Genomic DNA, 25703 nt, shown 5'->3' with positions numbered 1-25703 from the left:
AGAAGCGGGTTCAGAGTTGAGGGTCTGGAATGGCATATGACAGAGTCCCAAAACCTGAACATTGAAACCCAAAACCCAAAACTTCAAAATACCAACATCAAACTCAAACTCAAAACTCAAACTCAAACTCAAACTCAACATTTTTATGACTGTTAAGTTTCCAGTCTTGAATCACTGAGTCCTGAATACTGAATGCCGACACCCAAAGTTGTGTCAATACTCAGACTTTGGGACTTGGTGATTCAATACTCAAAAGTCATACCAATATCTGAATTTCAAGTTTCAAGTTTCAAGTTTTGAGACTTGAATCACCAAGTCCCAAGTCCTGAGTCCTGAACATCAAAACCTGACACCTGAAACTCGAAAGTCATACCAATATCTGAATTTCAAGTTTCAAGTTTCAAGACTTGAATCACCAAGTCCCAAAACCCAAGACCCAAACATTGAAATCCAACACCTGAAACTCAAAGGTTGTACCAATATCTGAATTTTGAGTTCTGAGTTTTGAGTTTTGAGACTCAAATCACTAAGTCCCAAACATTGAAACCTGACACCTGAAACTGGAAAGTCGTACCAATATCTGAATTTCGAGTGTTGAATTTCAAGACTCAAATCACTGAGTCCCAAAACCTGAACATTGAACCCCTTATATTGAACCCTAAAACCTGAAACTCATCAAAATGTATGAGTTTTGAGTTTCAGGGTTCAATATAAGGGGTTCAATGTTCAGGTTTTGGGACTCAGGACTCAGTGATTGAAGACTCAAAACTTGAAACTCATACATTGTTACAACTGTCAGGTTTTGAGTTTCAATGTTTGTTTCTAACTTTTAGGTTTCAGTACTTGGTTTTTTGAGACTTGGTGATTGAATAAATGGACTGGCAGAGGTAACACTCATTGAAAAACTTGTATATATGTCTATCACTATGCAATTATGTAGCCATGTCAACCTCCTCAGAAGACACTTCAACATTCACCTCAACATCCATGTCATTGGAAGAATTATATTCTGGGACCAGGTTGCCTGGATCACCCAGGTTCACAATTTCACTGGACTGTATCTGGAACCTCTGGTTGAACAACCTGGTTGTACTCAAACAAGAGGCCCTCAATGGCAGAGGCATCCTTGAATTTCAGGGGTGTGGTCATCATCTCTCCAATTGAGAGATCAATGAGAGGAGGGAGTGCAGATGTGGATGGTGACATAGACAGGGGGATGGATTGATCAAGCAACAAGGATGTTGCATTGGCCAGAGGTTTGGGAAGTGGGAATGCAGGGTGCTGGTCAATGATTTCACACCTAAGGCCTTCATGGAGGCATTGCAGGGTATCAATCTTACCATCCTGCTCTGTCACATGAGCCTTGAGAATGGTAATGCAAGCTGTGCCATCCCAAATCACAATTGCCATGGCATGGAGATCTGGCATGGACAGGTCAAGTGCTGCAGCAGGGACTCTTGGACCAGGTGCTGGAGCAGGGGCTGCTGAACTCAAAGATGGAAGTGCTGCAAGGGAAAATTAAGGTTAGACAGTGATGAAACAAAACTTGGGTGACTTACAACCTGGTGCAGGTGCAGGTGCCTTGATGGCAGTGATGGTCTTGCTGTGACCACATGTCTGGGTCTTGGGAGTTGTCACAGCCATGACACCCAGAGTTCCAGACTTGCCATGAGACTGACTGCAAGTCCAGGCCTTGGATTGGGAGGTGGGGGGAGCTTTGGAGGGAGCCTTGGAGGGTGTCCTGGACCTTGTGTTCCAGGTGGTAGAGGACCCATGAACTGCATTTCAGCAGGATACCCATAGTTGCCAGGATGCACTTGACCTTCTTTGTTGTGCAGCAGACACACAACATACACAGATTCCCAGTCCTCTTGTCCAATCAAGTTGTGCATTCCCACTTTAGCTTGGTGCAAACCTGGCATGGGTTGTTCTATGGATTGTATTAGTGAATGGATGCTTGTCAAATAAATCAAAGTACTCACTGGTCCAGGAATGAGAATATCACCTCCATCAATGACTGGGGGTGCCTCCACCAGGCTTTCAGGAGTCAGCTGGGAGGGCTTGATGACCACCAGGTGACTGCTGGCAATTGCCTGGTACATTGTGAGCATATACCAGAGTCCTGGATGTATAAATGTGACTTACTGTAGTAGGGCCAAAGGGCTTTTTGGTTGGAACCTAGGGTGATTGAGGTGAATTGGAGAGCTAGGGAAGGACAATGCCTGGCACTCCACCTGAAAATGGCTATGAGAAAATGTGAGACAAGTAAAAGATGAACCAGACAACATACCTGAATACCCACATCTTCTTCATCTTCTGAGTCCACTTGGGGCTTGGACATCACCCAGTGAGAGGACTTCACATGCTTGTGAGTCTTCATCACAGACTTTGGCAGTTGGGAGGAGAGTCCTGAAATCATGGGAGACTTCCTCTTCCAGCTCCCTTCCACCTCAAGCTCTGGGTCAGCATCAATGGCCTTACCTTTCCCCTTGTCCCAGAACTTGGTGGTGGTGCTGGTGGAGGGACTGGTGACATTGCCAGCGTGGATGGGTGGGGAGGGAAGGTCCACTGGAATTGGACCTGTGGAGGGAGGAGCAGCAACTGGGAGATCAAAGGTATGGTCACCTAAGACCTCCCAGGCAAGGAGCTTGGTGTGCCAGACATGTGTCAAGAGATGGGGATCGTCATACCCAATGCTGTGCTAGTTGGGCCAGACCTGGGGAGTCATGCCCTGGATGTGCAATAGCTCCTTTGAGCATGAAAGCACAATGCTGGGTAGGGGTCCAGACCCATAGTCCTTGACTACATGAGCCTGTCTGGATGTTAGAGAGAGAAAAAGAAAAAAAAAGAATGCTACATACCACAAGTGAACTGACCTGTGATGTCAGAGCAAAGTGGCTGGGATCTGGGGGAATTTGCTGGGTGCTGCTGATGATGGCCATGATCTGGGCAGTGGATGCCTTGAGACCAGTCAAAGAGGTGTCAACTGGAGTGGACATGATGGTTGAGCTGAGAGATTTAAAGATCTTGAAATCAGGTTGAAATCTGTTATCACAAGGATGAAGTTTCAAAAGAAACAACACATTTGGTGGATGATCTATAAAATCATTGATTGTTTGTCTTTGTTTGGTCATGGTTCAACTTTCGGCAATCACCAGTTTTGTGTTGAACTTTGAAGTTTTTTCAATTATCAGTCAACAAATCAGTAAGTTCCCCACACAACATGAGTCCACAGTCAGCAGTTAAATTCAATGGATGTGGATGAGTCCACTGTGTCCCAGGCATCACTAGGTGTGTGGTATTTTTATCATGCCTTATCTATTTACTGGGTATCCCTTGGATGATCTATACCTAGGGCCAGATGATGACATAGAATATGATTCTCCATCATCTGGATCACTGGATGTCTTGGCTGCAATACCTGGTGAGTTTATCCATTTGTTAGGATCAAGGATCACCATGCATGCTCACTAAACCCTTGCAGATTAATCACCTCTGGCTCAAGCTGATCATCCAGGTTTTCTCATCAATCCAGACTTGTACCTTGGGCCTGAGGATGATATCATTGATGTGGATGAGTTGCTGGATTCTGCTGATCCTAAGATTGATGTTCCAGCTGCATCAGAAGTGTCTATGTCATGTGAGTCCATTAATTCCAGAGGATTATAGATACTTATTGTATCTCCCAAGTGGATGACACCTCTAATGAACTTCATTCAGAGCAGCCAGAGCTCACTAACGAAGATTTATGTTCAATGGCCCAGGAGTTCCAACCATTCAGGTCATATGAACACACTGGGTGTGAGTATCTGACAAAGCAGATCATTTATCTCTGTGCTAATTTTTCTGCAAGTGCAATCCATTCAAGATCAACTTGGTGATTACAAACACCGTACCAGTGATCTTCCTGATCCTTCCATTCCACTGCTACTCAAGGCCAAGCGACTCTTCTGGATGGCTTGGGCAGAAACTTCCAACAAACTCAGAAGAGCTGATGTGGACCTCTAGAGGTTGCAAAGAGCCCAACAGATGAGCATTGAAATGCTCAAGGTAGTAGATTCACTGATCAATTGGTTTGAATATCAGATTCAAATGTAAAGTACAAATGTTTGATAGTAGTCAAATCACATGTAAACTTCTGAATTTTCATTAACATACCCACATTGTGTAAACAACCAAATTTGTGACACATTCCTCTTCCATTTCCAATTGAGTTACCAAGGCTCAGGAGTTCCCAGGTGTCAAACACAGAAGTTTAAGTCTTGCTTTGGCTCACCAAGTCCCGAGTATTAAATACCAAAGTTCACTTCTTGCTTTATGGAGGATCACCAAGTCCCGAGTTCAATCTTCAAATCAAACTTAGGACTTGGTGATCCTCTGTACAGCAAGAATTGAACTTCAGTGTTTGACACTCAGGACTTGGTGAGCCAAAGCAAGACTTAAACTTCCATGTTCGACACCCAGGAACTCCTGAGCCATGAAGATTGAATAACATTGACATGTACATAAAGGCAGGCAGTGTAGTGTAAGTCCATTACTTCTTTCCCCTTGCTCTAGTCACTCAAGGGGTACTGTCTGATGGCTGTTGTATTGACTTACCCTGGGTTGTCCTTGCTGATGGCTCAATCACTGCTTTTTTCCCCATATGTTCTTCAGCACCAGAGATGTGTGCCCTCCTTCCATTCCAACATCTTCCTCAACATTGCTGGTGACTCTGTTAGTCAACCCAGCCAGGAGGTTGCCTATTTGCAATGTCAGCAGTGCACCAGTCTTTGCTGGCTTCACTGGGCAAGGCTTTGGAATTGCATGTGGGACCACTGTCCCTTCATATGCTGTCAAAGGACCTGGCTCTCTTTTGGGTCTCTTTTGTGGGGATCTACTGTCAGCCACATCATCATTAGCATCATCCTCCATGTGATGAGAGTCACTCTTGGGATTACTCTTGGTGTCAGCTGATAAATTCTGAGGCCTTCAGATCATCTGCTTTCTGACTTTACAAGTCCAATGAGAAGGTGAGTTCCTGGATACAACCAATGCTACCATGTCTCCATCTTTGTTCTTCCATGCTTTGAACAGGAATGTTGGACCTTTTCCTGTCTCCTGCCAAGCATGCCAGAAATCAAGTAAGGCTGTAGTGTTCCAATTTTGCAACTTGGAAGGCTCCATCAAGTCCACATCTGCCAGAACATACTTTCTTGCCACAAAGTCATCCTGACTTTGGATGATGGCACTCCATGGCATGACTGTGTTGTCAATCCTGGAACAGATCCCTGTGTCCATGCATTCAACAAATTCTTGGGTGTTGTGACAATAGACTCATGATAGTGCAATGTAAGAAATGCCCTCACAATGGCCTTCTTCTCCTCAAGTTTCATTTTAGTGATGTCTGGAAGCAACAGCATCTCATCTCTGTTGGTTTCCAGTTCAAAAGCAGGCTTTCTGATTCTTTTTCAACCTCCCTTCATCTGTTGTCCTCCATCTTGTGCCCCAGCACCTATCATCACGATGATCAACAAATTCCTTCTAGTAGCCAGAGTTCAAACACTCACTGAACTGTTCCTGCACATACTCCTGCCAAACTGGCTCAATGTCCTCCCAGTCCTTTGTCGTCATGACACTGTCCCCATCTCCTAATGCCTTGTTATCATCATGCCTGCATGACATCTATTGAGATTGAAGATCTGTGATGACTGACAAAATTCACTTACATCCCAAACAGCACCTCTCACTGTTCATTCTTTCAAGCCAATATCACAAACACTCTCATCCTGCATTGCTTCCACATCTCCTTTGAAAAGTGCTCTATATATGCAGGTCCCTTCTTACAAGCAACTTGTGCCTGTATCTTGGGAGGAGGAAAGTTGTTGGACCATTCTTTGGCTGTTTCCTTCACCTTCTCCAACTCATTGTCAGACAATTCAGCCATGACTCTCTTCACAGCTGCCTGATAATGCTTAAACATACTAGGACCTCCTGGCTTTGCCCTGGACTTGTCCTCAATCCTCTTTAGCACCTCTTCCCAGTTCTGCTGGTAGATCACCATCCTAGGCATCCATTTCCTCCCATAATTTATCATGTCCTTCCTTTCCTTCTTTTTCTTGTTGTTGAATAACCAAGTCTTGTATATCTGAGCATTGATGGAAGAATAAGATATTAAAATTTTATGTTTTCAACACAGCAAGGATGAATCACCTGCTTCCTTTTCTTCCATTGTGCTTGGTCGACCTTAGGAGCAAATAACCTGGCAGCCCTAGCTATGGTAGTGAAAACTGCTTGCTTCTCTTTCCATGTTGCCGAAGTCCACTCAGGAAGGTAGTTCTTCAACTCTGAAATTTCATTTTCCATGAGCTTCTGTGTCTGTGGTTGACGTGCCCTATGTCTTCCAGAAGTCAACTGAGTGGAATGACCTGATCTTGCTATGGTGAATGAGATTGCAGAATGGGCTGAGGATAAGCAAGGTGGAAGTAATAATGGTGACAAGTTGAACTTTGAGCAAAGCCTAACAGTAGGTTAATCAACCCATATTGGACACAATGCCATTAATAGAAATGAATTTGTAATGATGCATCAAGACTGCATAACATCATATTGCAACAATGATTCATTCGACCTTCCTAAGCTAATACTTCGCTTGCAATATCAGAAAATAAGATGAAGATAGGTAGATGCACCCCACTGCAAAAATCCCACAGGATAGAAGCAAGGGGCAGCAAGGGTAGGAAAACTTGGGTCAAGGTCCCACTTGTGAGCACAAAATGACATGCCTACAGGTCCATGCCTGACTCTCCCTCAGAATCACCAACACTTCAGCCTATTGAGGCACCACCTCCTTGGGAAGACTTTCCTAACAATGCTTATGAGCCATTGTTTTGCCCTGCATGTCCTCAGCCTAGGATTAACATATCCTTGTCAGGGGATGAATCACTTGATGAGTGAGTCTCATTTGATACTGAAGTCACCTCAGTGATAATAACAACTCCAAGCTGGAAATACACCCAGTCATTTGTTATGGATGGAAATTTCAAAACCAAACACCTGCATCCCATCAAGCCATTTGATGAAGTTTGGCTTTCTGATGGGTTGGGATTCATGGTGGAAAAGGACAGGTATAAAACGCATCTTGCAGAGGCTGCTGGCACTTTGGAAAAATTGAGCTGCAACAATCACCATGTGGTGAATCAAGCAAATGCAGCTCAGCACAAGCTGGAGTCCACAGGAATTGGGGGAGTTGCCTGTGCCTGACATGGTTACTTTGTCCCTCACTTGATGGTAGATTTTCAGAAAGGTGAAAGGCAAGCCAACCATGCCATTCTACATTCACGAGTTAACCATGCATCATTTGCAGACAAATGAACATGGATTATGCCCTATGTGAGGCTGCCAAGCACAACATGGAAGGCATCACCAGGGCTGTTATCTTCTATGATATCAACTGTCAATATGACAAGCACTTTTGGGTTTGGGTGGATTGAAGCTGATTTCTTGAAATGGTCCTGGAATTGACCATCATTCCCAGAATTGGGTTGTGGCATGTCCACAGACATCAGGCCAGCTGCTATGTCCAATATGCATTGAATTTTATTGAAGGCATCAGTCAGATCAATGGAGAGATCATGGAGACCCTATGGTCACATCTCAACCTGATTTCCCTTGCTGCTTGGGGAATGTCATCCCCACATCAAAAGGAATGTCTTGATTATCAGATGAACGATTCCAATTTCTGCAAGATGATCTGCATGAAAAGGACCCTTTGTAATAAATACAAGCAGGCAAAGAATGGCATTGCTGAAAGTGAAAAGGCTTTCAACAGACTTAATGAAGCAGTGCCCACAGCTTCAAAGAAAGAATGGTTAGCCAGCGAGAGGATCACTCAGTCCAGCAGAATAAATGACCCTGTGGCAATGGATGTATATAAGATTAATATCAAGAAGGGTAAGTTGACTTTGGCTACATCAAAGTCAGAATTAATTGTTGCACTCAGTACTGAGCAAAAAGGAGATTAAGCTTAGACTGCTAGAGAAGGGTAATGCCCGTAATGCAGCACCTGCTCATAGATCAGTGGCAACATGGATATCAATGGGGTTGGCAATTGAAGAGGCTCAAATTGCATTGGTTGTTGAGCTTTAAAGAATTAGAAGAAGAACTACAGAGACACAGAGATTAGACATTGCCCAGCAATATGATTGTCTCCAAGGCCAGATAGATGGATTCACTCAGTCTGCTCTTACACATCTGGGAGAGGGATTTGATGCAGACAACGATCCTGATGACTTGAACATAGACATTCTTGATGATCTTGACAATGACCTGGCAGATTTCACTGACACATCTGATACATGGGCAAACTCCCCTGAGCTCACTATCATCCCATTGCCATCAAACCTCAGGATAGATTGAAGGAGATGCTGTATGGCAGAGGATCTGATTCTGCTGGAGATGTTGCTTCATGAAGGGCAGGCCAATGATGCCCTTCACAACCTCCAGATTCACTTGTGCAACAAGGTGATCCTGTTCCAAACAATGGTCAGGCAGGCCAAATCTTAAGCCCTGAAAACTTGAGCTTGGTCCCAGGTGACATCAGTGCAGCAGGCAGTGTCCCTCCATGCCAGTATATATACAAAGACCCAGAAGCAAATGGTGCAACTTGAGCTGGGGCAAGACCAGCTTCAGACATACAAACTACTGCTTCAGGAGCAGCTCAAAATCAGCACTGCCATTGGGGATCCAAATGCCTGAGGTCAGCGAAACAAGTCCCTTGCTTGGTTCTGGTCTGTCAATGTAGACCTGGGGGGTCCAGATCACTCATGGAATGAGGAATGTGAGTTTGGGCATGCTTGATGTATCCTGTGCTCAGCTGATGGGACCCATCTGAAGTTTACCAAGTTCATTGGCTTCAGGTAAAGGCCCTATGGGATTGATGGAAGGAAGAAATGACATTGGTCCAATTGGAGATGGATTGGACATGTAACTTTTTCTTGTGGAAAGCAACCCAATGGGGCGACAGGATGTGGGAATCATTGGTGAAACACCTTCCAGGTCATTCATGCTACTTGGGAAGGCAATCCCAAATGTATTCATTACTGGCACAGGATACCCAGGCAGCATTTCAAGACCTGCAGAGCAGGTTCATAGATGCTTGAGATGAATGAATTTTTTTGCCAATGATATGAAACAGCTACTTCAACCCAAACATTTTAGTCTCAGGAAATGCCTGGATCAACCAATATTGGAGTTTGAAATTTTTTATCCATCAACCAGTGGCTCATATCTTCATGTCTGAACCAACTGTCATTGTGATTGTGATTTCCAGTGTCATACTCCTGCATTAGCCATGCCTGTATTGCAAACTCCTCCTGCATCCCCTTCTGATGCCATGGATTCTGGCAATGAATACCAACCCCTCACACTCAGTCTTGCAGATATTGCAGCTACAATGTCAATGGCTGCATCATGCATCCAAGCATCTATCTCTCAATATCAGATGGAGGCTGCCAACACTGAGGAGCCTTCTGCTGCTCAGATCATGTACTTTAAAGCTGGGCTGCAATGGGAGATCACTGTAAGAGACTGATGACTGTGGTGGTCAATGCTAAGATTTCCAACAGACTTTTGTGACATCCATCCTGCAGTACTCAGCTGCAAGGCACATCATCTCAGTTATTCCAAACCTGGTTGCTCATATTCTTCAGTTGTTTCCCCAGCTCACCTGGAACACAGTTCTGAACCATGTCTTTTCATCCCACTTATGTCTCTTTCATGATATCACAGATCCAGGAGATCCCTTCAGGATTGTATCCAGCTATGATACTCCATGGTGGATCAGACATACTGCAATCCTGAATGAATTATGGCCATGGGATTGGGTAATGGGTTGCTGTGTCTTTCACTACCAGCATTGGCTAGTAAGGATTATACACAATTTCCTTGAGTGATGATTAATCTGTTCTAGGGTGGCATTGAGGATGATGGTCTGATTCTTCCTGAGCAGGTGGATGAAACCTCAGGTCCATCACTAATGGCACTGAAGTGGGTTAGAGAATGCCTCTGGACATTGATTGAGGAGCAACAAGAGGGCATCAGTGAAAAGATGGTGGAGATTGAAGTGTACACCAGCATCCTAACCAGATTGAACAGAGGAAGAGGAGAGTAGTCCTAGTCCTTGAGTTCAGAATGTTGAAGTCCAAACTCCACGAAAATGACATACCATCTTCCAAATATCTAACCTAACATTATATGCCAAGTCCTGAATACTGAATATCAAGTATCAAGTCCAGACTATCATATATCAAGATCTGAATCTTGAATGTTGAGTATTGAGTATTGAGATTCAGATATCAAGACCCAACTGTTGAATGTTGAATTCTGAAAATCAAGTTCCAAATTTCAACTATCAAGTATCAAATGTTGAGACCCAAATATCAAGACCTGACTATTGAATGTCAAGTTCCAAATATTGAGTCCTGAATATTGACTACTGAGTATCAAGTCCCAAATTTTAACTATTGAGTATCGAGTCCCGAATATCAAATGTCAAATTCCAAATATCAAGTTCCAAATTTCAACTATTGAGTATCAAATATTGAAACCCAACTTGATAGTTGGGTCTCGACATTTGACTATTGAATGTTGAGACCTGAATATTGAGACCTGACTATGGAATGTCAAATTCCAAATATCAAGTTCTGAATATTAAATCCTGAATACATCAAGTATTGAGATCCAGATATCAAGGCCCAAATATTCAAGATCCAGAGATCTAATATCTGGTATTTGACAGTAGGTACTAACATGGGTAACTACATTTTCTACTTATTTGATCTTTCACTGTTTGTAATCCACCCTAGCCCATCCACATGACAGAATCCCTCATATATGATGCCCAAGCAATCTAATCCCCTTTCACTGCATGAACCCTATGTCTCACAATCTTTCCAGAAAACACAATTATACAACCCAGATCATACCTGAACTCCAGCTGAAGGCTTGGCATACTCATCTGAGCACTAGAATAATTCCCCATGGTAGTGAGAATTTTGAAGCATTCAGGAATAGATAAATGGTCTTGATGATTGGGGGTTTCCCGATTGGAAATGACAGACAGGCTGTTAAACACAGATGCCCAGTACTGGAGAGTCTCTGACATCTTTGGCAGTTCCTTGCTTTCTGCCTTTTCTCTGAGGCTCACAAAGGCTTGCAAACCTGCCCAGTACTGCTCAGGATGCATCACCCTGAGTGCTGCTGTTGCAATGGCTGCTGGCCTTGCAATGGCTTTGAGGATCTTCTCAGAGGATGCCCCCTTCAATGATGCAGATACCTCTGGATCTGACTGATTCTAGGGGATTCATGAGTTTAACTACCAAAATTACCATCACATCAGATCCTACCTCATGCCCCTGTTGAAACCATGCCAGAGACAAATTGATGCATCCCAGAGTTAAGACATCATTTTCCAAGCTTTGTTTGAATCACTCTTGATTAGTTTGCCAATTGCTATCAAGCTTTATGCTTTTTTTGAGGATTGGAGCAAGCAAATCAGAGGCCACCCAAATTTCCTTCTGTGGGCACCATTTGATGTTCAATATCCATTGAGTAACAATATATATTACACATAGCCACTTGGTAGTCAGTACTACATGTTCACATCTGTAGTACTGACTACCAAGTGGCTAATACACACAGCTTGTGTTGCCCTATGAGACACCAAGTTCCAAGACCTGGGTCTCAACAAATGAATATTTGATATCCAGCACACTTCCAATCATCTGGTATTTCATTGAGCAATGGATGATAACACATCTTTGGAAAATAACATCATGCAAGGCTCCCTTATCTGATCCTCACTATCTCCACCCCCTTTAACTCCAAAGTGTGGACATGCAGGGTTTGGTGTCTAATTTCCCAAGATCAATTTCATCATGACTGTTTCTTTCACTTCTGATATTGAAATAACCCTCTGGTGCACTTGGTCCCTGACTGTCACTCACAAGGCATGTGAATATACCAAATGGAAATTCAATGCAGAGAGGACAGGAGGAGACCCAGTTATACCTTCTCTGAACCTAGACACTGATCTGGTGATGGCTTGTGATTGATTGGTTGATCACCTGATAAAGGCATATAAAAATCCCAGTGGGTCTTCCTGCAGATTTGGAAATTTTGTTTAATCAGTCAAATTGCTTCATCACAGTTCAGATGCAGATCAATATTGCAAGATATAGCAAATTGATCTCTCTGAAGGACACTGGGCATAATGAAGAGAGAGAGGAGAAGTTGCTTGAGAGGTGTCCCCCTGGCCATGAGGGCACAAAGTTGGTTAAGATACCTGCCACAATTCTTGATGCATCCGGTGCCATCATCACATAGTACATCCCAGACACCCTGGCTGATGCCACCCAGGTGTGTAATATATATTGTTACTCAATGGATATTGAACATCAAATGGTGCCCACAGAAGGAAATTTGGGTGGCCTCTGATTTGCTTGCTCCAATCCTCAAAAAAAGCATAAAGCTTGATAGCAATTGGCAAACTAATCAAGAGTGATTCAAACAAAGCTTGGAAAATGATGTCTTAACTCTGGGATGCATCAATTTGTCTCTGGCATGGTTTCAACAGGGGCATGAGGTAGGATCTGATGTGATGGTAATTTTGGTAGTTAAACTCATGAATCCCCTAGAATCAGTCAGATCCAGAGGTATCTGCATCATTGAAGGGGGCATCCTCTGAGAAGATCCTCAAAGCCATTGCAAGGCCAGCAGCCATTGCAACAGCAGCACTCAGGGTGATGCATCCTGAGCAGTACTGGGCAGGTTTGCAAGCCTTTGTGAGCCTCAGAGAAAAGGCAGAAAGCAAGGAACTGCCAAAGATGTCAGAGACTCTCCAGTACTGGGCATCTGTGTTTAACAGCCTGTCTGTCATTTCCAATCGGGAAACCCCCAATCATCAAGACCATTTATCTATTCCTGAATGCTTCAATATTCTCACTACCATGGGGAATTATTCTAGTGCTCAGATGAGTATGCCAAGCCTTCAGCTGGAGTTCAGGTATGATCTGGTTTGTATAATTGTGTTTTCTGGAAAGATTGTGAGACATAGGGTTCATGCAGTGAAAGGGGATTAGATTGCTTGGGCATCATATATGAGGGATTCTGTCATGTGGATGGGCTAGGGTGGATTACAAACAGTGAAAGATCAAATAAGTAGAAAATGTAGTTACCCATGTTAGTACCTACTGTCAAATACCAGATATTAGATCTCTGGATCTTGAATATTTGGGCCTTGATATCTGGATCTCAATACTTGATGTATTCAGGATTTAATATTCAGAACTTGATATTTGGAATTTGACATTCCATAGTCAGGTCTCAATATTCAGGTCTCAACATTCAATAGTCAAATGTCGAGACCCAACTATCAAGTTGGGTTTCAATATTTGATACTCAATAGTTGAAATTTGGAACTTGATATTTGGAATTTGACATTTGATATTCGGGACTCGATACTCAATAGTTAAAATTTGGGACTTGATACTCAGTAGTCAATATTCAGGACTCAATATTTGGAACTTGACATTCAATAGTCAGGTCTTGATATTTGGGTCTCAACATTTGATACTTGATAGTTGAAATTTGGAACTTGATTTTCAGAATTCAACATTCAACAGTTGGGTCTTGATATCTGAATCTCAATACTCAATACTCAACATTCAAGATTCAGATCTTGATATATGATAGTCTGGACTTGATACTTGATATTCAGTATTCAGGACTTGGCATATAATGTTAGGTTAGATATTTGGAAGATGGTATGTCATTTTCGTGGAGTTTGGACTTCAACATTCTGAACTCAAGGACTAGGACTACTCTCCTCTTCCTCTGTTCAATCTGGTTAGGATGCTGGTGTACACTTCAATCTCCACCATCTTTTCACTGATGCCCTCTTGTTGCTCCTCAATCAATGTCCAGAGGCATTCTCTAACCCACTTCAGTGCCATTAGTGATGGACCTGAGGTTTCATCCACCTGCTCAGGAAGAATCAGACCATCATCCTCAATGCCACCCTAGAACAGATTAATCATCACTCAAGGAAATTGTGTATAATCCTTACTAGCCAATGCTGGTAGTGAAAGACACAGCAACCCATTACCCAATCCCATGGCCATAATTCATTCAGGATTGCAGTATGTCTGATCCACCATGGAGTATCATAGCTGGATACAATCCTGAAGGGATCTCCTGGATCTGTGATATCATGAAAGAGACATAAGTGGGATGAAAAGACATGGTTCAGAACTGTGTTCCAGGTGAGCTGGGGAAACAACTGAAGAATATGAGCAACCAGGTTTGGAATAACTGAGATGATGTGCCTTGCAGCTGAGTACTGCAGGATGGATGTCACAAAAGTCTGTTGGAAATCTTAGCATTGACCACCACAGTCATCAGTCTCTTACAGTGATCTCCCATTGCAGCCCAGCTTTAAAGTACATGATCTGAGCAGCAGAAGGCTCCTCAGTGTTGGCAGCCTCCATCTGATATTGAGAGATAGATGCTTGGATGCATGATGCAGCCATTGACACTGTAGCTGCAATATCTGCAAGACTGAGTGTGAGGGGTTGGTATTCATTGCCAGAATCCATGGCATCAGAAGGGGATGCAGGAGGAGTTTGCAATACAGGCATGGCTAATGCAGGAGTATGACACTGGAAATCACAATCACAATGACAGTTGGTTCAGACATGAAGATATGAGCCACTGGTTGATGGATAAAAAATTTCAAACTCCAATATTGGTTGATCCAGGCATTTCCTGAGACTAAAATGTTTGGGTTGAAGTAGCTGTTTCATATCATTGGCAAAAAAATTCATTCATCTCAAGCATCTATGAACCTGCTCTGCAGGTCTTGAAATGCTGCCTGGGTATCCTGTGCCAGTAATGAATACATTTGGGATTGCCTTCCCAAGTAGCATGAATGACCTGGAAGGTGTTTCACCAATGATTCCCACATCCTGTCGCCCCATTGGGTTGCTTTCCACAAGAAAAAGTTACATGTCCAATTCATCTCCAATTGGACCAATGTCATTTCTTCCTTCCATCAATCCCATAGGGCCTTTACCTGAAGCCAATGAACTTGGTAAACTTCAGATGGGTCCCATCAGCTGAGCACAGGATACATCAAGCATGCCCAAACTCACATTCCTCATTCCATGAGTGATCTGGACCCCCCAGGTCTACATTGACAGACCAGAACCAAGCAAGGGACTTGTTTCGCTGACCTCAGGCATTTGGATCCCCAATGGCAGTGCTGATTTTGAGCTGCTCCTGAAGCAGTAGTTTGTATGTCTGAAGCTGGTCTTGCCCCAGCTCAAGTTGCACCATTTGCTTCTGGGTCTTTGTATATATACTGGCATGGAGGGACACTGCCTGCTGCACTGATGTCACCTGGGACCAAGCTCAAGTTTTCAGGGCTTAAGATTTGGCCTGCCTGACCATTGTTTGGAACAGGATCACCTTGTTGCACAAGTGAATCTGGAGGTTGTGAAGGGCATCATTGGCCTGCCCTTCATGAAGCAACATCTCCAGCAGAATCAGATCCTCTGCCATACAGCATCTCCTTCAATCTATCCTGAGGTTTGATGGCAATGGGATGATAGTGAGCTCAGGGGAGTTTGCCCATGTATCAGATGTGTCAGTGAAATCTGCCAGGTCATTGTCAAGATCATCAAGAATGTCTATGTTCAAGTCATCAGGATCGTTGTCTGCATCAAATCCCTCTCCCAGATGTGTAAGAGCAGACTGAGTGAATCCATCTATCTGGCCTTGGAGACAATCATATTGCTGGGCAATGTCTAATCTCTGTGTCTCTGTAGTTCTTCTTCTAATTCTTTAAAGCTCAACAACCAATGCAATTTGAGCCTCTTCAATTGCCAACCCCATTGATATCCATGTTGCCACTGATCTATGAGCAGGTGCTGCATTACGGGCATTACCCTTCTCTAGCAGTCTAAGCTTAATCTCCTTTTTGCTCAGTACTGAGTGCAACAATTAATTCTGACTTTGATGTAGCCAAAGTCAACTTACCCTTCTTGATATTAATCTTATATACATCCATTGCCACAGGGTCATTTATTCTGCTGGACTGAGTGATCCTCTCGCTGGCTAACCATTCTTTCTTTGAAGCTGTGGGCACTGCTTCATTAAGTCTGTTGAAAGCCTTTTCACTTTCAGCAATGCCATTCTTTGCCTGCTTGTATTTATTACAAAGGGTCCTTTTCATGCAGATCATCTTGCAGAAATTGGAATCGTTCATCTGATAATCAAGACATTCCTTTTGATGTGGGGATGACATTCCCCAAGCAGCAAGGGAAATCAGGTTGAGATGTGACCATAGGGTCTCCATGATCTCTCCATTGATCTGACTGATGCCTTCAATAAAATTCAATGCATATTGGACATAGCAGCTGGCCTGATGTCTGTGGACATGCCACAACCCAATTCTGGGAATGATGGTCAATTCCAGGACCATTTCAAGAAATCAGCTTCAATCCACCCAAACCCAAAAGTGCTTGTCATATTGACAGTTGATATCATAGAAGATAACAGCCCTGGTGATGCCTTCCATGTTGTGCTTGGCAGCCTCACATAGGGCATAATCCATGTTCATTTGTCTGCAAATGATGCATGGTTAACTCGTGAATGTAGAATGGCATGGTTGGCTTGCCTTTCACCTTTCTGAAAATCTACCATCAAGTGAGGGACAAAGTAACCATGTCAGGCACAGGCAACTCCCCCAATTCCTGTGGACTCCAGCTTGTGCTGAGCTGCATTTGCTTGATTCACCACATGGTGATTGTTGCAGCTCAATTTTTCCAAAGTGCCAGCAGCCTCTGCAAGATGCGTTTTATACCTGTCCTTTTCCACCATGAATCCCAACCCATCAGAAAGCCAAACTTCATCAAATGGCTTGATGGGATGCAGGTGTTTGGTTTTGAAATTTCCATCCATAACAAATGACTGGGTGTATTTCCAGCTTGGAGTTGTTATTATCACTGAGGTGACTTCAGTATCAAATGAGACTCACTCATCAAGTGATTCATCCCCTGACAAGGATATGTTAATCCTAGGCTGAGGACATGCAGGGCAAAACAATGGCTCATAAGCATTGTTAGGAAAGTCTTCCCAAGGAGGTGGTGCCTCAATAGGCTGAAGTGTTGGTGATTCTGAGGGAGAGTCAGGCATGGACCTGTAGGCATGTCATTTTGTGCTCACAAGTGGGACCTTGACCCAAGTTTTCCTACCCTTGCTGCCCCTTGCTTCTATCCTGTGGGATTTTTGCAGTGGGGTGCATCTACCTATCTTCATCTTATTTTCTGATATTGCAAGTGAAGTATTAGCTTAGGAAGGTCGAATGAATCATTGTTGCAATATGATGTTATGCAGTCTTGATGCATCATTACAAATTCATTTCTATTAATGGCATTGTGTCCAATATGGGTTGATTAACCTACTGTTAGGCTTTGCTCAAAGTTCAACTTGTCACCATTATTACTTCCACCTTGCTTATCCTCAGCCCATTCTGCAATCTCATTCACCATAGCAAGATCAGGTCATTCCACTCAGTTGACTTCTGGAAGACATAGGGCACGTCAACCACAGACACAGAAGCTCATGGAAAATGAAATTTCAGAGTTGAAGAACTACCTTCCTGAGTGGACTTCGGCAACATGGAAAGAGAAGCAAGCAGTTTTCACTACCATAGCTAGGGCTAGCCAGGTTATTTGCTCCTAAGGTTGACCAAGCACAATGGAAGAAAAGGAAGCAGGTGATTCATCCTTGCTGTGTTGAAAACATAAAATTTTAATATCTTATTCTTCCATCAATGCTCAGATATACAAGACTTGGTTATTCAACAACAAGAAAAAGAAGGAAAGGAAGGACATGATAAATTATGGGAGGAAATGGATGCCTAGGATGGTGATCTACTAGCAGAACTGGGAAGAGGTGCTAAAGAGGATTGAGGACAAGTCCAGGGCAAAGCCAGGAGGTCCTAGTATGTTTAAGCATTATCAGGCAGCTGTGAAGAGAGTCATGGCTGAATTGTCTGACAATGAGTTGGAGAAGGTGAAGGAAACAGCCAAAGAATGGTCCAACAACTTTCCTCCTCCCAAGATACAGGCACAAGTTGCTTGTAAGAAGGGACCTGCATATATAGAGCACTTTTCAAAGGAGATGTGGAAGCAATGCAGGATGAGAGTGTTTGTGATATTGGCTTGAAAGAATGAACAGTGAGAGGTGCTGTTTGGGATGTAAGTGAATTTTGTCAGTCATCACAGATCTTCAATCTCAATAGATGTCATGCAGGCATGATGATAACAAGGCATTAGGAGATGGGGACAGTGTCATGACGACAAAGGACTGGGAGGACATTGAGCCAGTTTGGCAGGAGTATGTGCAGGAACAGTTCAGTGAGTGTTTGAACTCTGGCTACTAGAAGGAATTTGTTGATCATCGTGATGATAGGTGCTGGGGCACAAGATGGAGGACAACAGATGAAGGGAGGTTGAAAAAGAATCAGAAAGCCTGCTTTTGAACTGGAAACCAACAGAGATGAGATGCTGTTGCTTCCAGACATCACTAAAATGAAACTTGAGGAGAAGAAGGCCATTGTGAGGGCATTTCTTACATTGCACTATCATGAGTCTATTGTCACAACACCCAAGAATTTGTTGAATGCATGGACACAGGGATCTGTTCCAGGATTGACAACACAGTCATGCCATGGAGTGCCATCATCCAAAGTCAGGATGACTTTGTGGCAAGAAAGTATGTTCTGGCAGATGTGGACTTGATGGAGCCTTCCAAGTTGCAAAATTGGAACACTACAGCCTTACTTGATTTCTGGCATGCTTGGCAGGAGACAGGAAAAGGTCCAACATTCCTGTTCAAAGCATGGAAGAACAAAGATGGAGACATGGTAGCATTGGTTGTATCCAGGAACTCACCTTCTCATTGGACTTGTAAAGTCAGAAAGCAGATGATCTGAAGGCCTCAGAATTTATCAGCTGACACCAAGAGTAATCCCAAGAGTGACTCTCATCACATGGAGGATGATGCTAATGATGATGTGGCTGACAGTAGATCCCCACAAAAGAGACCCAGAAGAGAGCCAGGTCCTTTGACAGCATATGAAGGGACAGTGGTCCCACATGCAATTCCAAAGCCTTGCCCAGTAAAGCCAGCAAAGACTGGTGCACTGCTGACATTGCAAATAGGCAACCTCCTGGCTGGGTTGACTAATGAGTCACCAGCAATGTTGAGGAAGATGTTGGAATGGAAGGAGGGCACACATCTCTGGTGCTGAAGAACATATGGGGAAAAAAGCAGTGATTGAGCCATCAGCAAGGACAACCCAGGGTAAGTCAATGCAACAGCCATCAGACAGTACCCCTTGAGTGACTAGAGCAAGGGGAAAGAAGTAATGGACTTACACTACACTGCCTGCCTTTATGTACATGTCAATGTTATTCAATCTTCATGGCTCAGGAGTTCCTGGGTGTCGAACATGGAAGTTTAAGTCTTGCTTTGGCTCACCAAGTCCTGAGTGTCAAACACTGAAGTTCAATTCTTGCTGTACAGAGGATCACCAAGTCCTAAGTTTGATTTGAAGATTGAACTCAGGACTTGGTGATCCTCCATAAAGCAAGAAGTGAACTTTGGTATTTAATACTCGGGACTTGGTGAGCCAAAGCAAGACTTAAACTTCTGTGTTTGACACCTGGGAACTCCTGAGCCTTGGTAACTCAATTGGAAATGGAAGAGGAATGTGTCACAAATTTGGTTGTTTACACAATGTGGGTATGTTAATGAAAATTCAGAAGTTTACATGTGATTTGACTACTATCAAACATTTGTACTTTACATTTGAATCTGATATTCAAACCAATTGATCAGTGAATCTACTACCTTGAGCATTTCAATGCTCATCTGTTGGGCTCTTTGCAACCTCTAGAGGTCCACATCAGCTCTTCTGAGTTTGTTAGAAGTTTCTGCCCAAGCCATCCAGAAGAGTCGCTTGGCCTTGAGTAGCAGTGGAATGGAAGGATCAGGAAGATCACTGGTACGGTGTTTGTAATCACCAGGTTGATCTTGAATGGATTGCACTTGCAGAAAAATTAGCACAGAGATAAATGATCTGCTTTGTCAGATACTCACACCCAGTGTGTTCATATGACCTGAATGGTTGGAACTCCTGGGCCATTGAACATAAATCTTCATTAGTGAGCTCTGGCTGCTCTGAATGAAGTTCATTAGAGGTGTCATCCACTTGGGAGATACAATAAGTATCTATAATCCTCTGGAATTAATGGACTCACATGACATAGACACTTCTGATGCAGCTGGAACATCAATCTTAGGATCAGCAGAATCCAGCAACTCATCCACATCAATGATATCATCCTCAGGCCCAAGGTACAAGTCTGGATTGATGAGAAAACCTGGATGATCAGCTTGAGCCAGAGGTGATTAATCTGCAAGGGTTTAGTGAGCATGCATGGTGATCCTTGATCCTAACAAATGGATAAACTCACCAGGTATTGCAGCCAAGACATCCAGTGATCCAGATGATGGAGAATCATATTCTATGTCATCATCTGGCCCTAGGTATAGATCATCCAAGGGATACCCAGTAAATAGATAAGGCATGATAAAAATACCACACACCTAGTGATGCCTGGGACACAGTGGACTCATCCACATCCATTGAATTTAACTGCTGACTGTGGACTCATGTTGTGTGGGGAACTTACTGATTTGTTGACTGATAATTGAAAAAACTTCAAAGTTCAACATAAAACTGGTGATTGCCGAAAGTTGAACCATGACCAAACAAAGACAAACAATCAATGATTTTATAGATCATCCACCAAATGTGTTGTTTCTTTTGAAACTTCATCCTTGTGATAACAGATTTCAACCTGATTTCAAGATCTTTAAATCTCTCAGCTCAACCATCATGTCCACTCCAGTTGACACCTCTTTGACTGGTCTCAAGGCATCCACTGCCCAGATCATGGCCATCATCAGCAGCACCCAGCAAATTCCCCCAGATCCCAGCCACTTTGCTCTGACATCACAGGTCAGTTCACTTGTGGTATGTAGCATTCTTTTTTTTTCTTTTTCTCTCTCTAACATCCAGACAGGCTCATGTAGTCAAGGACTATGGGTCTGGACCCCTACCCAGCATTGTGCTTTCATGCTCAAAGGAGCTATTGCACATCCAGGGCATGACTCCCCAGGTCTGGCCCAACTAGCACAGCATTGGGTATGACGATCCCCATCTCTTGACACATGTCTGGCACACCAAGCTCCTTGCCTGGGAGGTCTTAGGTGACCATACCTTTGATCTCCCAGTTGCTGCTCCTCCCTCCACAGGTCCAATTCCAGTGGACCTTCCCTCCCCACCCATCCACGCTGGCAATGTCACCAGTCCCTCCACCAGCACCACCACCAAGTTCTGGGACAAGGGGAAAGGTAAGGCCATTGATGCTGACCCAGAGCTTGAGGTGGAAGGGAGCTGGAAGAGGAAGTCTCCCATGATTTCAGGACTCTCCTCCCAACTGCCAAAGTCTGTGATGAAGACTCACAAGCATGTGAAGTCCTCTCACTGGGTGATGTCCAAGCCCCAAGTGGACTCAGAAGATGAAGAAGATGTGGGTATTCAGGTATGTTGTCTGGTTCATCTTTTACTTGTCTCACATTTTCTCATAGCCATTTTCAGGTGGAGTGCCAGGCATTGTCCTTCCCTGGCTCTCCAATTCACCTCAATCACCCTGGTGTGACAATTATACCGGCACTAGGCACATATGATCACCAGCATGGTTCTTCTCACTACCAGGAAAGGAGATAAAGCACTGATCATTAATCCATATATATCAACTCATCTGCACTTCAGTACGGTCCTAGGAATCTATCCTCCCATGTCCTATCCATGTCCACCTATCTCCACTGGTGCATTATTTTCCAAAATGTCATTGCTAAACTGTTACAGTGCCCCACTCTTTTTCCCATCATCACTGTGGACCCCTATATGGCTGTACTTCTAACGCTTCCTTTTCACTGCATTGTTTCCTCATGGTCTCCCTTATCTTTGACTCATACCTTGTTTTCCCATGAACCTTCCTCTCTTAGTAGTTGTTACCCTTTGCCCAGCCTGGTCTGTGCACAATTCCCTTATGTATATAAACCCTAGTTACCACTTGTATTTTCTCTAACTTGAATCTACTCGGTTCTCTTTGATACTTGAACTCTAGCTCCTTGGGAAGGAGGCTAGCGATTGTCCCCTTTGAACTCTAGATCCTGCAGGAGTCTAGATGATCGCTCCTGAGGGAGGTGTTGACTCAATAAGGCTTAGTCCTTGATCAATCTTGATCCTTGATTCCTTTATTAGAACGACGCTCTATCTGAGTTCATAACATAAACGAGCTACAGGTCTTATTACACATTACTCACATTCCGCAGTGCATGATGTCTTATTACCTATAGACTTGTCATGCGCTCACTTACTACACTACAATTCCCACCTATGCATTCTGGACCTTCACATGCTATGATACAATGACCACAGTACATACAATTGAGTAGTTCCCTTCCCCCTGGACTTAGCCCTATAGGAGAGTCACTCCTGCATTATTTTTGTAGACCTTGTGCAATCCAATCTGTTTGCTCATACTTGACAATCTTGCACAATTCAACTGCTCTGAAGTTCTGTACTGCTAGGACCATATACTTAGGCTCTTGAACACCCAACCTGCAACCAGTAACTTAGTGTGGTCCTTCTCTCATGCTATCTCTCTTGTGCCCAGCTGCTCTATCAAGTGCAGTTGATTTCATGCATGTTATATCTACCGCACCAGTATCCAGCATTCGCTGCACTTGCATGTATCCTCTAGTATTCATCTTGCACTTGTGATACTAATGCCAGTCAATTTTTGCCCATGCTCATGGTTGATTCTCTGACATAGGAATTTGAAGGTATACATACATCCTGTGCTCTAGTTTCTTAGGCTGCTATAGATTTTAATTCCTTTGCTCACTTGCTTCCCTTGCATATATTCAAAGGAAGTGCTTCAATAACAGTCCTCTTGGGCCAATCTACTGACTCATGCCTCTTAGGATAAGTAGTGCTAGTTGCTAACAGCCTAGTACCTATTTCTTCTTCACACCAGGTTCCAACCAAAAAACCCTTTGGCCTTGTGACAGTAAGTCACATTTATGCATCCAGGACTCAGGTGTATGCTTACAATGTAGCAGGTGATTGCCAGCAGTCACCTGGTCATCAAGCCCTCCCAGCTGATTCCCAAAACCCCAGTGCAGGCACCCCCAGTTATCAATGCAGGTGATATTCTCATTCTCAGACTGGTGAGTACTTTGATTTATCTGAAGTGCATCCATACACTAACACAACCTGCAGAACAACCCATGCCAGACTTGCACCAAGCTAAACCAGCCCTGCACAACTTGGTTGGACAAGAGGACCAGGAATCTGTGTATGTCATGCATCTGCTGCACAACAAAGAAGATCAAGCGCATCTCAGAAACTCTGGGTACCCCACTGAAACACATCTGTGCTTCCTCTATCACCCAGAACATGAGGTCCAGGACACCCTCCAAGGCTCCTTCCAAAGCTCCCTCCACCTTCCAATCTAAGGCCTGAACTCACAGTCAGTCTTGTGGCAAGTCCAGAACTCCAGGTGTCACTGCTGTGACAACCCCCAAGACCCAGACATGTGGTTGCAGCAAGACCATCACTGCCATCAAGGCACCTGCACCTGCACCAGCTTGTAAGTCACCCGAGTTTTTTTCATCACCATCTGACCTTGATTTTCCCTTGTAGCACTTCTATCTTTGAGTTAAGCAGTCCCTGCTGCAGCACTTGACCTGCCCATGCCGGATCTCCATGCCATGGCAATTGCAATTCAGGATGGTGCAGCTCGCATTGCTATTCTTGGTGATTTGAGACTCAAAACTTGTAAAAATGTATGAGTTTTGAGTTTTGAGTTTTGAGTTTCAAAGTTTGTTTCAATGTTCAAGTTTCAAGTTTTGGGTTTCAGGTGTTGGGTTTCAGGTTTCAGTACTTGGTGAATGTCAGACATGATGTATTCAGGCTTTCAGGTTTCAGGTTTCCATGGTTGATGATAGGTATATGCACTCATATAGGGGTATGTACTCCATGTCTTCAATTCTCTGGTGCCTACATTGGCAAACTGATTTATTTCTTATCCAACTGTCTAAGCCCAGTTATGTTTATATGTGATAACAACTACCTCACCTCACCCATCGATATAATATACATACATCAGCCTGGACAATGGATAATGAGACTAGGTGATGTATCCCTATTTTAGGGCTATGGTAGTGTATTGATGTATCTATATGACACTATGGGCTGCCTCATCTGTGGCATCACCAACTTTGTTGAACCAACAGATCACAGTGCAGGGACACACACAACTTCAAGGCCTCACATGCCAGGTAGACTAGAGTCCATGTTGATGAAGACGCAGTCATTGCATGAGGACTTGTTCCACCAGGAGGGACAAGCACAGATGTGTTCAATGCACATGCCACCAATACTGCTCAAATCACTTGGCATGTAAAATCACAATGATGCCAAATTGAAAACCAAAATTTTGTTGAGGTAAAGCAGGCATTCAGCGAGAGGTACATCAGATGTGTCATGGGGATCGTTGGGATGCAACTGTTGGAACAAGAAGCAACTGAGAAGGTCAGAAAGGTGAGGAATATTGAGTTCATTAGCAGGTGCAGGAATGCTTTGAGCACATTTTTTTCCCTCTGTACAGTATGTTTAGTACAGCATTAAAAATGAAAAAAAGGAATTCTTATGAGGTGTTTTTGCCAGCTGCACAAACACTTGTAGAACCATTGGCCCATCATCTATATCAAGGTCCTCATCAATATTGATCAATGGAGGTGCAGGTGGTACAGGTCCAGGGGGATGTGGGTCTCCGTCTCCATTTGCAGGTGCTGCTGCTACTGACAACACTGTTGTTGTTGCTGCTGCTGCTCATGTGGATACAGGTGTGAGTGCTGCTGTTGCTGTCACTGCATCTTCACTGAGTTTATTGATTTGCTGCATGGGAACTGTTATACAAATTGGTTGAAAGATATCTCACACATGAAATGTGTGACCTACCTAGGACATCTATAGCTGCTGAGAGACAAGTGCCAGTCAGCATCCCCCGACACATGAAGTCAACTCACACTGCTGAAAGTTTGTTGAGCCATTGGTTGGTCAGTAATATCTGACCAAGTGTGTTGTAACAGCTTGATCATCACCAAGGCTCCTTGACCACTTCAATGTGCTTGTTCTCAGTGATTGAAGAAATAGAGGCCATTGGGTGCAGCAAAGAGTCAAATATTTCAAGAATAATGTGTGAGTGAGTGTTAATGAGGTAGGGAGAAGTGAAGGACGACACCTGTCACCTTGAAGATTTCTAAATATTCAAGGTGGATGGAGGGGTCCATTCCCCTTGAGAGCAGATAAGTGTTAGCTTGAAGTCGTGCAGACCAGTGAGCACATTGACAAGCAGCAGGCATGTGTTTTTGAACTCCAAAGCATGATGCCAGACTGACCTTGAATTGCAATATACTGCATGCTGTGCTTTGACAATGTTAGAGTAGCTGACCTT

General features: G+C 43.6%; 8 protein-coding genes across 8 annotated transcripts; 5 read left to right on the top strand and 3 right to left on the bottom strand.

Moving 5' to 3' along the window:
• Nucleotides 1–1047: 1047 nt before the first annotated feature.
• On the bottom strand, nt 1048–2999 carry BJ212DRAFT_1480752 (uncharacterized protein; the record flags this gene model as incomplete). The annotated part of the gene is made up of 9 exons (XM_041340142.1): nt 1048–1505; nt 1560–1623; nt 1680–1930; nt 1979–2093; nt 2146–2178; nt 2230–2244; nt 2291–2647; nt 2717–2812; nt 2862–2999. The coding sequence occupies 9 exons, from the start codon at nt 2997–2999 to the stop codon at nt 1048–1050; spliced, it is 1527 nt and encodes a 508-aa protein (XP_041193455.1).
• Nucleotides 3000–3309: 310 nt separating this feature from the next.
• On the top strand, nt 3310–4008 carry BJ212DRAFT_1480751 (uncharacterized protein; the record flags this gene model as incomplete). Its single annotated transcript, XM_041340141.1, has 4 exons — nt 3310–3424; nt 3506–3640; nt 3691–3801; nt 3854–4008. 4 exons carry the CDS (start codon nt 3310–3312, stop codon nt 4006–4008), a joined length of 516 nt encoding a protein of 171 aa, XP_041193454.1.
• Nucleotides 4009–5740: 1732 nt separating this feature from the next.
• On the bottom strand, nt 5741–6121 carry BJ212DRAFT_1271161 (uncharacterized protein; the record flags this gene model as incomplete). Its single annotated transcript, XM_041330940.1, has 1 exon — nt 5741–6121. A coding segment is annotated over one exon (381 nt), but the record flags the coding sequence as incomplete, so codon positions are not given.
• A 5794-nt stretch (nt 6122–11915) lies between these two features.
• On the top strand, nt 11916–13118 carry BJ212DRAFT_1299605 (uncharacterized protein; the record flags this gene model as incomplete). Its single annotated transcript, XM_041332889.1, has 6 exons — nt 11916–12084; nt 12188–12312; nt 12364–12396; nt 12614–12640; nt 12675–13042; nt 13094–13118. 6 exons carry the CDS (start codon nt 11916–11918, stop codon nt 13116–13118), a joined length of 747 nt encoding a protein of 248 aa, XP_041193452.1.
• A 4870-nt stretch (nt 13119–17988) lies between these two features.
• BJ212DRAFT_1271141 (uncharacterized protein) lies at nt 17989–18267 on the top strand (the record flags this gene model as incomplete). The annotated part of the gene is made up of 1 exon (XM_041330937.1): nt 17989–18267. A coding segment is annotated over one exon (279 nt), but the record flags the coding sequence as incomplete, so codon positions are not given.
• A 1731-nt stretch (nt 18268–19998) lies between these two features.
• On the bottom strand, nt 19999–20697 carry BJ212DRAFT_1480743 (uncharacterized protein; the record flags this gene model as incomplete). The annotated part of the gene is made up of 4 exons (XM_041340140.1): nt 19999–20153; nt 20206–20316; nt 20367–20489; nt 20583–20697. 4 exons carry the CDS (start codon nt 20695–20697, stop codon nt 19999–20001), a joined length of 504 nt encoding a protein of 167 aa, XP_041193450.1.
• Nucleotides 20698–21007: 310 nt separating this feature from the next.
• Nucleotides 21008–21901, top strand: BJ212DRAFT_1480742 (uncharacterized protein; the record flags this gene model as incomplete). Its single annotated transcript, XM_041340139.1, has 4 exons — nt 21008–21145; nt 21195–21290; nt 21360–21716; nt 21773–21901. The coding sequence occupies 4 exons, from the start codon at nt 21008–21010 to the stop codon at nt 21899–21901; spliced, it is 720 nt and encodes a 239-aa protein (XP_041193449.1).
• A 707-nt stretch (nt 21902–22608) lies between these two features.
• Nucleotides 22609–24036, top strand: BJ212DRAFT_1299601 (uncharacterized protein; the record flags this gene model as incomplete). The annotated part of the gene is made up of 6 exons (XM_041332888.1): nt 22609–22617; nt 23220–23252; nt 23305–23412; nt 23437–23540; nt 23737–23834; nt 23912–24036. 6 exons carry the CDS (start codon nt 22609–22611, stop codon nt 24034–24036), a joined length of 477 nt encoding a protein of 158 aa, XP_041193448.1.
• Nucleotides 24037–25703: the final 1667 nt, after the last annotated feature.

The sequence above is a fragment of the Suillus subaureus genome, assembly GCF_016647635.1.
Source record: "Suillus subaureus strain MN1 chromosome Unknown BJ212scaffold_15, whole genome shotgun sequence".
Lineage (NCBI taxonomy): Eukaryota > Fungi > Basidiomycota > Agaricomycetes > Boletales > Suillaceae > Suillus > Suillus subaureus.
Note: the sequence above shows the minus strand (reverse complement) of the source record. Positions and strands in the feature narration are given on the sequence as shown.